Genomic DNA, 13,142 nt, shown 5'->3' on the forward strand with positions numbered 1-13,142 from the left:
TAAAAATTCATTAATTCCTGTCTTTGTTATAAAGCTAAATTGTTCCGAGGCTTGTTCTGTTCTTCTAATGAATTCATGCTTTTTATTTTAAATGAAAAATCTTAAGGATATTTTTCATCTGAGAACAACTTTGATCACATCTAAGTTTTTGTTTGTTTGTTTGCGGTACACGGGCCTCTCACCGCCGTGGCCTCTCCCGCCGCGGAGCACAGGCTCCAGACGCGCAGGCCCAGCGGCCATATTTCACGGGCCCAGTCACTCCGCGGCATGTAGGATCCTCCCGGACCGGGGCACGAACCCATGTCACCTGCACCGGCAGGTGGACTCCCAACCACTGCGCCACCAGGGAAGCCCCTGAGTTTTAATATATAGAGTTGTTGTAATTTTTCAAATAGTCTTCAATGGTAGTTTTGAATAATTCTCTTTTGACCAAGTTGTAATTGAGGAGACTGCTTTAAAAGCTCCCCCCACCCCGAGTTTCCTTTTAATTGAAGTTTATGGCCTAGTTGTTAGAGAATATGCCTGAAATTTTTTTCTGTTATTTTGAAACGTGTGGCCAAGAAGTTGATCAATTTTTGTAAATGTCGATGGATGCTTAAAAAGAAAATGTATTATTTGTTTATAGGCTACAAAGTTCAAAATTTATCAGTCAATTAAAACATTAAAAACCAGATCGCCTATCTCCTTATTTATTTTTGCATAAAAGTTCACAGTTTTCCTGTGTATAATATTTTTATCCATATTAAATGGTTCCTTTGGACCATTTAATGGTTTTGGCTTTGAATTCAACTTGGTTTAAAATTAGGATTTCTACTCAATTGCCCTTTGGTTTGTACTTAACTAATAAATCTTTGCTATTCACTTCTTTTTCTGGGTTCTTCTGTTTTAGGTACCTCTTTTGTAAACAGCGTAAAATTAAATTTTGCTTTTAAATCCTATCTAAGTAAGGGACATTGTCTTCTAATTGGGAGGTAAATTCAATTATGTTGATTGTTATAAATTTTAAGTTTGGTTTCCTCTCATCTTGTTTCAGGCTTTCTGTTTTTAAATTCTTCCTTCTTGCTTCCTTTATTTTTCTGTCTCTGATGATGTTTGTGTGTCTCATCCAGGAATGTGGAAAATGCACATTCTCAAGGTAGGGAAAAGCAAGGCTCTCCGGCACGGGGTTGGGGGTCCTGGGTCTGCTGACCCCTGGCTCCATGACCCAAGGCACATTGCGTTAACTGTAACCTCCCTGGGCCTCCATTTCCTCACGTGTAGGATGGAGATAATGATAGTCCCTGCACCTCACAGAGCTGTGGTCTGGATTAAGTGAAATAACACCTGGCTGATGCTATAATTCTACCTGTGGTTACCTTTAGCTTTAAAAAATGATTTAAACTATATTTCTCTAATTATTAAAATTGAGAGATAAGGCTTTTAAAATTCTCTTCTACTTAAGATGATGAATTTATCATGCTTTTACTAATCCTTCCTAGACAACTTCTCTCAACTTTTTAATCTGAGAGTTAGCAACCCTGTCATTATTATGGAATTATTATTTTGTTGCATACATTTACTCTTTCCAGAATCTACTTTTTCTTTGACATTAAAATTTCGTTTTACAATCATGTTTAAATGTAGTCTGGATTTCATGTTTACCTGCTTTCAATACTGTCTACCTGTCTTTCTTTCGTATAGTTCCATTATTAAGATCTTAATCGTGATTCATCCCTTGGTCAACGAACACACAAGCTCCCCAGAAAAGTGTAGGTTGTAACCTTCTGAGCCCAGAAAACTCCAAGAATGACTTTTGTTCCTCTTGTTTCCTCATGTAAATGACACGAATGCCCTAATGTCTCCTGGAATTTAGGGTTCTGAGGAAAAGTCAGCTCTGTGTTGCCTATATGCTTCTAGGATTGTTTAACCTTATGATTCAGAAAATTTTCCAGAAAAAAAATTATTTTTCCCCCTATTCTAAGTGGAAAACAGGAAACTTTTTGATCTGAATCATCTTAACCTCCCCACCACCCCCCTGGCAGGCCAATTCTGATAAAGTTTTCTTCATGTATGTCCTTGATTTTGCTTTTATCCAAATCTTTCTGGTTTCTTCCTCCAAAATAACTCTAGAGCTAGGATTTAGCCTTGATTCTGCAGCTTCCAATTCTGTCCTATTCACCCTCTTCTCTCATCTCTTTGTTCCTGTCTTCTACATTTGGAGAGAACCTTTGTTTGTCCTTCACATTCCGCATTTTAAAAAATTCAGTGCCCCAATGTGGATTTTCTTTTTGCTAAAACATTTTCATTTTCTGTGAACTCTAGGCTTCTGTGAACCAGATACATTTTCATTTCATATCTGCCCACTCTTCTCTATCATAGAGATCACATCTTCTTGCACCCTGTAAGGATGCCCAAGAATTTTCAAATGTTGCTTTCTGTTCCTCATAATTAAATGTTATTCTGCATCTTCAGAATTATTTTCCTCTTTCTTAATGCTGCACATTTGTTTCAAGGCCTCCTGTATGATTCTCCTTCCCTCCCCTCCTCAGTCTCCCCCACCCACCCCCTGCCGGGAATTCATCTTTGAATTAGGAGTGATCTATCCAGACCTGGCACCCGGCAGCAGGATTGCCCTAGGCTGCTCCTCTGCCCAGCGGGGTGCTGATTTCCCCTTTCTCCAGCTAGAGGGCAGGGTTCCAGTTCTAGCAGGCTTCATCCAATGTGACAGGATACTTTCCTATCCTTACTAACTAGTCCTCTCATTCCCCAAACCAGTGGTTTGCATCCTCTAAAGTCATGGACTCCTGCTAGTAAAAAATTTTTGAGCGTGCACCCTCCCCCTGCTATATGTATATTTATTATAAATTGTCCACATGCATTACAGTCTACCTGCATATTAAGATTAGCAAAGATTAATTTTCTTAGATAAAAATAACTATGAATAGAAACTCTGATCATTTCTTCCCGTCGTCCCAGTGGGTCACTGTGCCTGTGTTACACATTGGAGGTTGTGCCTCACATCAGAGGGCCCGTGAGAACCCATTGCTCTCAGAGCTCTTCCCGGCTCCGCCCAGCACACAAAGGCTCTACTCGGGCACCTGTGTCAACCCCGTGCTATGTGCTTCCTTCTGTAGACCTTGTCTCTGCTCCTTTCTTGGAGCTGAAGCCCCTGTCGGAGGTGGTAGGAGACTGTGGGAAGGAGACGGGGAGGAGGAGGGAACTGTTCTTGCTTCCAGCTTCCGGCCGGTGCAGACCTGGGTGTCTGGAACGGAAGCAGAAGAGACTGGAGGAAGGAAGCCTCTTTTTATCTTCCTTATGATGGGAGGAGTGGCTCTGTTTTAAGGAGAGAAAGAATGGCCACTCATTGTTTTTCTCCAGCTCCGGCAGCCAGGTCTCCAGAATCCATTTTCTCATGAAAATGCCAATATACAGACTTAGATGAAAGTTCACACCATCACCAAAGACCTGTTGATAGGCTGGAAGGCCTGAGATGCTGACACAGCCTGTGAGCAGAACTTGGAGCCTCGGGAGAGAAGAGGCCAAAGGGATTCCAGTCACGAGGGTAGGAGGTCATTTACAAAACCTGGCTCTGGATCACAAGACTCGGCCCACTCTGTCAGTGTCACGGGAGGCCCTGTCGCTCCTCCCAGGGAGATAAACAGCCACATGTGAGCTGGCAGACTTCGTTCAGGGCGTGCCAGGAAGGCCCCCTTCCTGCCTCGCTGCCTTTAGGCCTGGGGCCCCCAGGGGTCTCTCCACCAGCTCAGCTGCTTGGTGTGTGACAGCGTTTAATGAGGAGGTTCCTCGGATGGGCTCTGGGAGGCCTGTGGGAGGCGGGCACGTGGCCAGGAGAATCCCAGAGAATGATGAGTGCCACACTGTCAGGCCTCGGAACCCATGATGTAATGTTTCACTGGGGTCCAAGGAAAACAAGCCTCCTGTTGACGCTGCCCTCCCGGCAACCAGGCGCTGCCCTCCCCATAGCAGGCTGTTCTGGGTAATTACTGATTCCCTCTCCCTCCTTGGAAGGAGGAAATGTGAAAAACCTTTACTGTCACATAAAAGCCAACCCCAGATATGAGAAATGTCTTTCAAAATGAGTCTTGCTGAAGAGGGATTTCCATAGCAACTTCAGAAGTGTGTGTTCACAGCTAGAGATGCATCCGGGCTGATGAAACCCACCTGGAATGTGAACAAGCCCTGCTCTGGGCATCAGCAGAGTGGAGTTTTTCTAGAGCCTGTCATGCTGCTATGTGACCTTGGGTGAGTCCTTGACTCTCTCTGCTGTCTCAGGTGACAGAATTGTCATTGATCAGGCTGAGAGAGAAAAACGGCATCTTGCCCACATTGGACAGGGCAGGTCCTTCCACCCTGGTCCGAGGCTTCAGTCCTCCAAAGCACTGCCTGCCTCCAGTTTCTGTCCCGTCTCTGGTTGAATAATTCCTATCTCAGTCTCTGCCAATCTTGCTGATTATTTGACATTGGGGAAGGACAATGCTCATGTAAGCTTGATTCTAAAAGAAATTGCTTGGTCTTTTTAAAAGAAGCACTTTGCCTGATTAGGAAAGAATATACTTACTCATAAACGCTTCCACAGTTCCATAGGTCAGATTCCTGGGAAAGAGTCACTGGGACGCTGCGATTTGAGTGCGGGAGGCTTGTTGGGGCTGCTCTCAGGATCAACACCCATGGGGCCTGAGGGACATAGGACTGGGGAGAGGGAGGGGTTGAAGTGCCACGTGATCCCTCAGGAGCCCTGGAGCCAGGAAGGCCCTGCAGAGCTGTGAGGTAAAAAGGCTGGGCCTTTCAACTCCTACACTGACAAGTCACTGGATGCTTGCTGCCCTGGGCAGGAGGCTTGATCTTAGCTGAGGCAGCTCCCTTCATCCAGGGCAATTCTGCCACAGCCGACGACCCCAGCTGAGGGAGTGAGAGCCTGGGCCGAGAGGGGGCCCTGGGGTGGCATACCTCAGCGTCCACTACGCTCGGGTATGTTTGAATTTAACATGAAGGCAGCCCTGAAGACAGGGTGATAAAATGGTTAAAAGCACAGACATCAGAGGCAGGCAAAACAGCAAGACTGGGATTTAAGTGTCAGTCTCAGTGGCTTTGAGACGCTCAGATCGGGAAAGTCGCCAGGAGAGTCTGGGCCACAGTTTCCTTGTAAGTGCAGGATTCAGCCTGGGCTGGTGAGACAAACACGAGGTTCAGAGTCAGAAGCAAGTTCAAATTCTGGCTCCATATTTACTGGCTCTGTGACCTCGGGCTAGTTCCTTTACATCAGTTTCCTCTGCTCTAAAATGAGGACAATCACAGTGCCTCTACCACAGGGCTACTGGGAGGGCAAATGGAGATAACAGTGAAGTATTTCACACAGAACTGGCACAGGGTAAGCTCCCAAAAAACAGGGGCAATAACACCCCACGTGTTTTAATATATCTCATGTGAGATCTAAGCAGAAGCCTTTTGGTCAAAGGGCCTTTTCACAAGAGAAGGGGAAGCTTTAGGAGAACCTTTGATTTGCTCGTTGCTTCTCTGTGCCTTTGCCTTGGACTTCAGCTGGGCATGTCAGTCATCTCCGCAGACAGAGGCCCATGGTCTGACGGAGGCCAGGTCAACCCAGCCCCAGTGTGGAGGCCATGGAGTGTCATTCAGTGCCAAAGAGCGTGCAACAGAGTACTTTGCAAACTACACACTTTGAAGCACGCTCATAATCCGATAAAAAATCATCACCCAGACTTCTGACAGGTTCAATAAACAATGAAACTCACATGCTGGTACTTTGTTCCATGTTTGCGCATCTGAAAAATGGGGTAATGATACACACCAAACAGGGTCGATCTGAGGACATGGAAGATTTCCAACATCTTAAGGGGCTATGCAAATTCAATCATTATTGCTGTTAGAAGACTCAGCTTTGATCAGTTAAAAAGGAAAACAGGAATAGCATAGGTCTACATATAGTAGGAACTGGTTTGTTCTAATTATAAAAAGGCAGTCACAAGGTTCCCAAGAGCTATCAAGAGATCTCCGTTATTAGCAGGAATGGTCACTATAATTATCACAGTGTACGCTTCATGTACGTTATCTATTTGACTCCAAAAACAAATCCTATAAAGTTGGTATTATTATCCCCAGCTTGCAGATGAGAAAACTGAGGCCCAGACTGGCACCGTATTGCTCAGCTAAGGGAACTATGAGGAGTCTGGGGTTGGAAACCAAACATATGCTTCCTCCATTGCAGAAAGAGTGTCTGCTTACCAGAGAAGATTCATGAAGCCTGGTGAGGTATGGTCCTACTTAGAGCAGGTGTTATAATGTCAGCTGCTGAGTAATGATGGGGTTCTGAATACATGGGTATCGTGGGTCCTTCAGGCTTTGTATGTGAGAAATGTCTCCCAGCATGGCACTGGCTCTCAGAGACTGACCCTGCCATGCGCAGGGGTCCCTGCCTGGCTGCAGCAGAATGGCCTCTTCATCTGACTGTGTGTCTGCGGGCCAAACATCTGAAAGAACTGTCTGCACACAGAACATTTCAAAACAGGTGGGAAATCAGGTTCAGTGAACCCCTGAGATATTGTTAGACTAACTCTCCTCCAGACTCCTTTTGCTTGTTTTATCTCTCCTGGGACACTGGTACATGGAAGATTTGACAATACATTTTTTTTTTTTTTTTTTGGCGGTACGCGGACGTCTCACTGTTGTGGCCTCTCCCGTTGCGGAGCACAGGCTCCAGACGCACAGGCTCAGCGGCCATGGCTCACGGGCCCAGCCGCTCCGCGGCATGTGGGATCTTCCCAGACCGGGGCACGAACCCGTGTCCCCTGCATCGGCAGGCGGACTCCCAACCACTGCGCCACCAGGGAAGCCCTGACAATACAATTTTATGTGATAATGAATGAAGGGTGATCTGATTAAATTACACAGGATGCTTGACCAGGCCTCTCAGCATATTAAAAATAACCTCTCTCAAGTAAATGTATATCTACCTTCTATCTCAAGTGATCCTCACTTTAAAATGAAGACACGGAGGCCCAGAGAGGTGAAGTGACTTGCTCAAGGTCTCACGGCTACTTAGGGGCAGAATCCAGGTTTTTAACCTCAGTGTTCAGACTCCACATATGAAATCAGAGAAAATGAATATCCAGGACAAGCTTGAAAGGGAGAGGAGTCAGTAAGGGCAGCTTGGGGATGGCGGTGGAAGCGGGTAGCCACAGACCTACCCTTGAGCCTTGATGATGGCAGTTCTGAGGGGCTGGCATGATGCCCTAGATCTATATTAGGCCATATCCCCCTTCTCTCCTACTAGGCATCAGCCTCCCAAAACAATGTTTCCCAAAGTATGTTCCATCAGTGAGGTGCTTCTCAAACGTTAAGGTGCATACAAGTCACCAGTGAACTTGTTAAAATGCAAATTCTATTCAGTAGTTCCAGGGTGAGGCCTGAGATTCTGCAATCTAACAAGTTACCAGTGATGCAGATACTGCTGGTCTGTGGACCAAATTTTTGAGTAGTGAGGCATCCATAGTGATGTACAATGAAAAGCGTTGGTGGGTGAATACTCTTGAGAAAATCTGGACTAAACAAAATTAAACCAGTTTCATTACTGCAGGACTTCTCAGAGCCTTTAAAATGCTAGCGAACATCCTTAATCTCCAAGAGGGAGAGATAATGCAGAAATTGCAAAGTGTTATATGTGAGAAAGGGGTAATGATATAACCAGAACACTTTGAGATATACTGGTTTACAAAGAACAGGAAATGAGGATTATATATGCATTTTTCCCAGCTTACCTTGGTTCCAATGTTTCAATGTTGCAGCTCATATTCAGCCCCAACCCGGTCTTCTCCTCTCCCATTTTCTCCTGAGCTGTCTGGGTAGCCTGTTTCTTCCATCAGACCACATACATCCGGGCCCCCCAGCTCCTCCTCCCTTCCCCCATCCCAACATGGGCTGTGTGCTCAGAGGCCCCGGTCGAGTGGAGAACCCGACCCGCTGGAATACCTTTCGCAGACGCGGACGGTCCAGGCAGCGATGATCCACAGTGAGATGCTGAACACGAGGAGCACGGTGCCGGGGCAGATGGTCATGAGGGTCTTCATGACGAAGCGCGTGTTGAAGTTGATCTTGTTGAGGGCCCCGATGCTGCGGGACGAGGCGTCCGTGAAGAGCTTGCTGTGCAGTAGCATGACGCGGGCGATCAGGTACAGGCGCAGGAACATCGGGATGGACAGGATGATGTCCACGTCGGCCTCCGCCCGCGAGGGTGTGTAGGAGAAGGCCAGGCGCGCCGTCCAGAAGAACTTGTACTCGCCAGGAATGGGGTGGATGGCGCACACCAGCATCTCCAAGCTGATGTAGAGGATGCGCTCGTAGGTCATGGCTATCCGCCAGTCGTCCGCACCATTGTCGATCACGAAGAGCTGTGGGAGCAGAGAGCCTGTTAGCACAGCCAGGATGGAACCACACAGCCGGGGCGAGGGAGGATCCGCGGCTCATCCGCCTCAGGGCCCTCTTGGGAGGCCTCGCCTGGGTGAAGAGAGCCCTGGACAGGCAGTCAGGAGACCTGCCTAAGACACGTCCATCTCTGGGCCTCCATTTCTGTAAATTGCTTCCCAAGATTCCTTCCAGCTCCAAGGAGCCCCTAAACTGGTTGTTTCATGACTAGGAAGATGAACAGCTCACTTGTATTGAACACAGGTCCCTGGGCCCCTGCCAGGCCCTGAGCTGAGCCCTGAGGGGGATGCGGAGATGAAAAAGCTAGGTTTCCTGAGTGAACTCATAGGGCTGGCACAGACTCCTCCTCCCACTGGGAGAAAAGTGCCTGCTCGCAGCACTTTGCTCTCTGTCGGTGGTGGGGTGTTAGTGGTGTGGGCCCTGGAGCCAGACTGCCTGGGTCTGGATCCTGATCCCAACACTAACTAGCTCTGTGACCTTCAGCAAGTTATGGAGCCTCTCTGTGCCTCAGTTTCCTCATCTTGGGACAATGATAATAATACCTGCTGCATAGTGGTCGCTATGTGGCTGCAATGGATTCGTACGTACGAAGTGCAGAGAATCCTGTCTAGCACCCAGCTCTGTAAGTATTAGCTATTGTTATTTTTAGCGTTATTAATCCATGGGGTCTCTTTCTGTTAATGAGGGCTGGGCTCAGTGATGTTTAAGCGCCTTTCCAGTCCTAACCTTCCTTCCACGAAGATGAGGCTCCCACTGTTGCACCAGGAGGCCTGGCAAAGCAGCTGAAACAAGCCTTCACTGAGCACCTGCTATGTGCCCAGCCTGGGCTCAGGGCTGGGTTCACATACTGGGAAGGCCCAGGCTTGTTCTCAAGGAGGTCCCACGGTGGGGGGTCTCCCACACCCAATGACTGTGAAGGGGGCCTCACGTTCTTCCCCTCCATGGCCCCCGTCTCCACATCTGTGAAATGCGAGGCCTCTGAGGTCCACCTTGGACATGTGAAGGTTCTGATTCTTAGAAGGAGAGGCCTGCAATCAGGGGCCCGTGCTGGTCATGGGGGCCTCCTGGACAGGTATGCGCCTCACTTATGAGAGGCGATGGAAGCATTTATCCTCATGATAATCCTGGGAAGGATTCATGTCCAGAAGGAAATTAGGCTGCATTAGAAATAAATTAATGTTGGGGCCAGGGTTGGGTGGAAGAAGTTTGATTTAACCTGGAAATACACCCTCAGCAATGGAGGGAGTAACAGAGAGTTTGGGTCAGCGTGGATTGGGCGTGCTGGTTGAAGGCTGAGCTAAGCCTTGCTTGCCCTCACACTTCACCCCACTTCACAGGGGGTTTAGGAACGGAGAGGCCCTTTACTCTGTGTGTCCCACTGTTTCCTCTGCGGTTTGGGCCAAAGGAACATTCTGCTGTGTTTTGAAGTTAGTCACCAAGCACCCTTCTCTTCTCCCTCCTTCACTGCCTGCCCTCCAGGCCACCATGCCCACAACCAAGGACCCAGGGGAGAAAACCGTGGCACCCATGTCTGGAGCCTCTGAGGGTAAAAAGGGCCCATCAAGGGATCTGTGTGTGGGGACTTCCCTGGTGGTCCAGTGGTTAAGACTTTGCCGTCCAACGCAGTGGGTTCAATCCCTGGTCGGGGAGCTAAGATCCCATGTGCCTCGTGGCCAAAAAACCAAAACATAAAACAGAAGTAATACTGTAACAAATTCATTAGACTTTAAAAATGGTCCACATCAAAAAAAATCTTAAAAAAAAAAAGGATCTGTGTCATGTCTGAGACAAATTCAAGGTGAACAATCGAGTCACATGACTTGAACAGGGGTCTCCTGCTTGCCTTGCTTTTAGGGTGTGCCTGTGATATTTGTCTGCCTCACGGAGCAAGTGCCAGGCAACTCAGTGGGCTGCCCAGAGGCAAGGGCAGCTACAAAAGTGCACAGGGAGGGGAGGCAGCCTGTGAGAGCACCTCTCTCACCTTTCTGGACCACAGTTTCCTCTTCCTCCTGCCCTGGGACCTCACACAGCTATCATGGGGAGTAAGGGAGATAATGGGTATGAAGGGCTTCATAAACTACAAAAGATCATTCATTCATTCATTCATTCAACAAACATATGTTGGAGGCCCTCTATTAGCCAGAGAGCTGGGCATTCAGGGTTCAATGAAACAGCTCTGAGCATGGCCCCCTGGGATGAAGATCATGGAGGGGAACTAGAAGGCTCTATGGGAGCAAGTGGCTGAGGGGCCGACCTCTGGCCAGGCGGCTGTAATTAGTAAGGTGTGCTCTCTGAACAGGAGAGGGTACCCAGCACAACACCAGCCGAGACTCCCCCTCCCTCCTTCCCCAGCGCAGCTGAGCCAGGGGTTTTTCCAGACACAGGTTTCCACCATCAATTAGAGGGACCTAGAGGCTGCTCAAAGGGTTTCCTCTGCTTGTAACTGCTGCCAACAGGCCGAGCCATGGCAACGCGACTGCCTGGCCAGACTCTTCAAATACAAAATGAAAACCATCCACCCTATAAGAAAGAACTGCATCAGGTTGCTATAGCAACCGGGTTCATTCTGGGCAGGAACTGAAGTAAAGAGTCACAGGTTCCTTGGATTTCCTGATGGAGGAGATTGTATACCATCCCAGTTAAAGGTGAGGCACGTCGGCAGTTCTGCCCAGCTTGACAGGAGGGTGCTGGCCTCGGGGTGGTGTCCCCACCTGCCTCCCAGGTGCCCCGCTTCTGTTTCAGTTTCCTGGTGCAAGGCTTGGGGTGGGGGGATGACATGGGTAGTGGAGTTGGAGGCTGATGAGCTAGACTGAAGTCTCACATCCAGATACTAGCTGTGTGATCTTAGGCAGGTCACACCACGTCTCTGAGCCTATTTCTACATCTCTATCATCAGACTATTAACCTTGACCCTGTCCATCGCACGGGATTAGCATTAGGATCCAATAATACAGATAAGAGGGAATGTGCTTTACCAACTACAGTTGGACCTCCATATCCATGGCTGAAGAACTGTGGATCCAGAGGGCTGAGGGTCCTACACCATTTTATATAAGGGGCTTGGGCATCCTCAGATTTTGGTATCCACAGGGTTTCCTGGAACCAACCCCTGTGGATACCAAGGGATGACTATACTCTTAAAATGTGAGGGATTATTAACCCGGCTGGCCTGGGAGGCACTCATAAATAGTATGCATGGGGGCCAGCGGGGAGATATTTCAGGTTGCAGATTGAGAGCCTCTGCTAGACAGGGCTCCAGTGCAGGGATTTGTGGATCAGCAGGGTGGGCAGTATGGCCCAGAAGATTCCATTGCTGTCCCATATGAGGACGCCCTTGTGCTTGCTCCCATCTGACCGCTGGAACCACAGTTCTCCAAGTGTAGCCTCACTCCAACTTAGGCAGATAACAGTACCCCACCCTGCCATGTCCTCACTCAGCATCCTGTTCATTCCTTACAAATCACAAATTTCAGTTACATATTTATTCATGTTTGCTTGGTTTTTGCCTGTCTCCCCACCCCAGAGCAGTGGTTCTTGACCTGTCTGCACAACGGAATCACTTGGAGAACTTGTTTAAAAATACCCACGCTTGGACCCCACACCAAGCCAGTCTGAACCTCTGGGCATGAGGCCCTGGCATTGGGATTTTTCTTAAGCTTCCTTGGGTAAGCCTAAAATGTAACCTGGATGAGACCCACCAGTCACAGCTGGACTGCCAAAGGGACAGGGCCGTGCCCACCTTGTTCCCTGTGGTATCTCCGGTGCCAGCCCAGATCTTAGCATATATAGGTGTTGGGTAAATTCTTGCGTAGCGAATCAATAACTACTGCTTACTGTGTGACCCTGGATGACTAAACTCCTGTCTCTTGGGCTCAGTTTCCTCCTCTGAGGAATGAGGGGATAGACTGGATGATCCCCGAGGTACCTTCTGCTCTGAAGAGCCCTTATTCCATGGTCCTATGCAGACCTCGTGTGTGGTCTCAGGGCACATGAGCTCCCAGGGGACAGGACCCACGCCTGGCTCATCTCACCTCTCCCCAAGGCCTGAGATGGTCCTGGTACACAGTGGGCAGTCAACAGAATTTTAGTGAGTAAAGGGGTGGGTAGGTGGATGACTGTGTCATGTGAAGAAAAGGACAGGTGGCCCGTGGCCCTTGTTAACCACCCAGAATGGAAACTCCCGTAGAAAACTCATTGCTAAGCCTGTGAGTAAGGAAGTACCTGACGATTTATCTTATGCCATGGGAAGGGCACCCTCCTATTCCCAGGGGGTGGTCCAATCTGGAATAAAGGGTCACAGGTGATCTCCAAGCCTTAGAGAGTGCTGGAGAAGTGCTGGAGCACTGCTGGACCAGAGTGGGGAGGGTGGCAGAGGACTGTCCTTCCCTCCATTTGGGTCTCAGCCACCCAGGCCTGGTTCTAGAGCAGCCTGACTGGTCACCCTGATGAATTTTGGAAGGGTGCTGAGGTGATATGGATGGCATCTGGCAAGGGGCAGGGGGTGCCAGAGGGCCCGTGGGGGTTCGGGGGGTGGGGTCCGCTCTGAGCTGTCACAGAGTAGAAGCCTCAGAGGCCGGGGGCTGACAAACATGTTTCCTCCTGACCTGGCCTGGGTTTCCCCTGAGTGAGGAAGGAAAGCCACGATCTCCAAACTGCTGTGTCTTAGCCTCACACGGTGATGCCGCTCATTTGGGGTATGGCCGGCC

General features: G+C 48.7%; 1 protein-coding gene across 2 annotated transcripts in view; it reads right to left on the reverse strand.

Moving 5' to 3' along the window:
• KCNN3 (potassium calcium-activated channel subfamily N member 3) overlaps positions 1 to 13,142 on the reverse strand; it is a 177,297-nt gene that overhangs the window by 55,681 nt on the left and 108,474 nt on the right. For both annotated transcript variants that reach the window (XM_079925355.1, XM_079925354.1), the window contains exon 3: positions 7,984 to 8,402. In XM_079925355.1, coding sequence (XP_079781481.1) covers positions 7,984 to 8,402 — 419 coding nt within the window. The remainder of the gene's footprint in view (positions 1 to 7,983; positions 8,403 to 13,142) is intronic.

The sequence above is a fragment of the Stenella coeruleoalba genome, assembly GCF_951394435.1.
Source record: "Stenella coeruleoalba genome assembly, chromosome: 1".
NCBI lineage: Eukaryota > Metazoa > Chordata > Mammalia > Artiodactyla > Delphinidae > Stenella > Stenella coeruleoalba.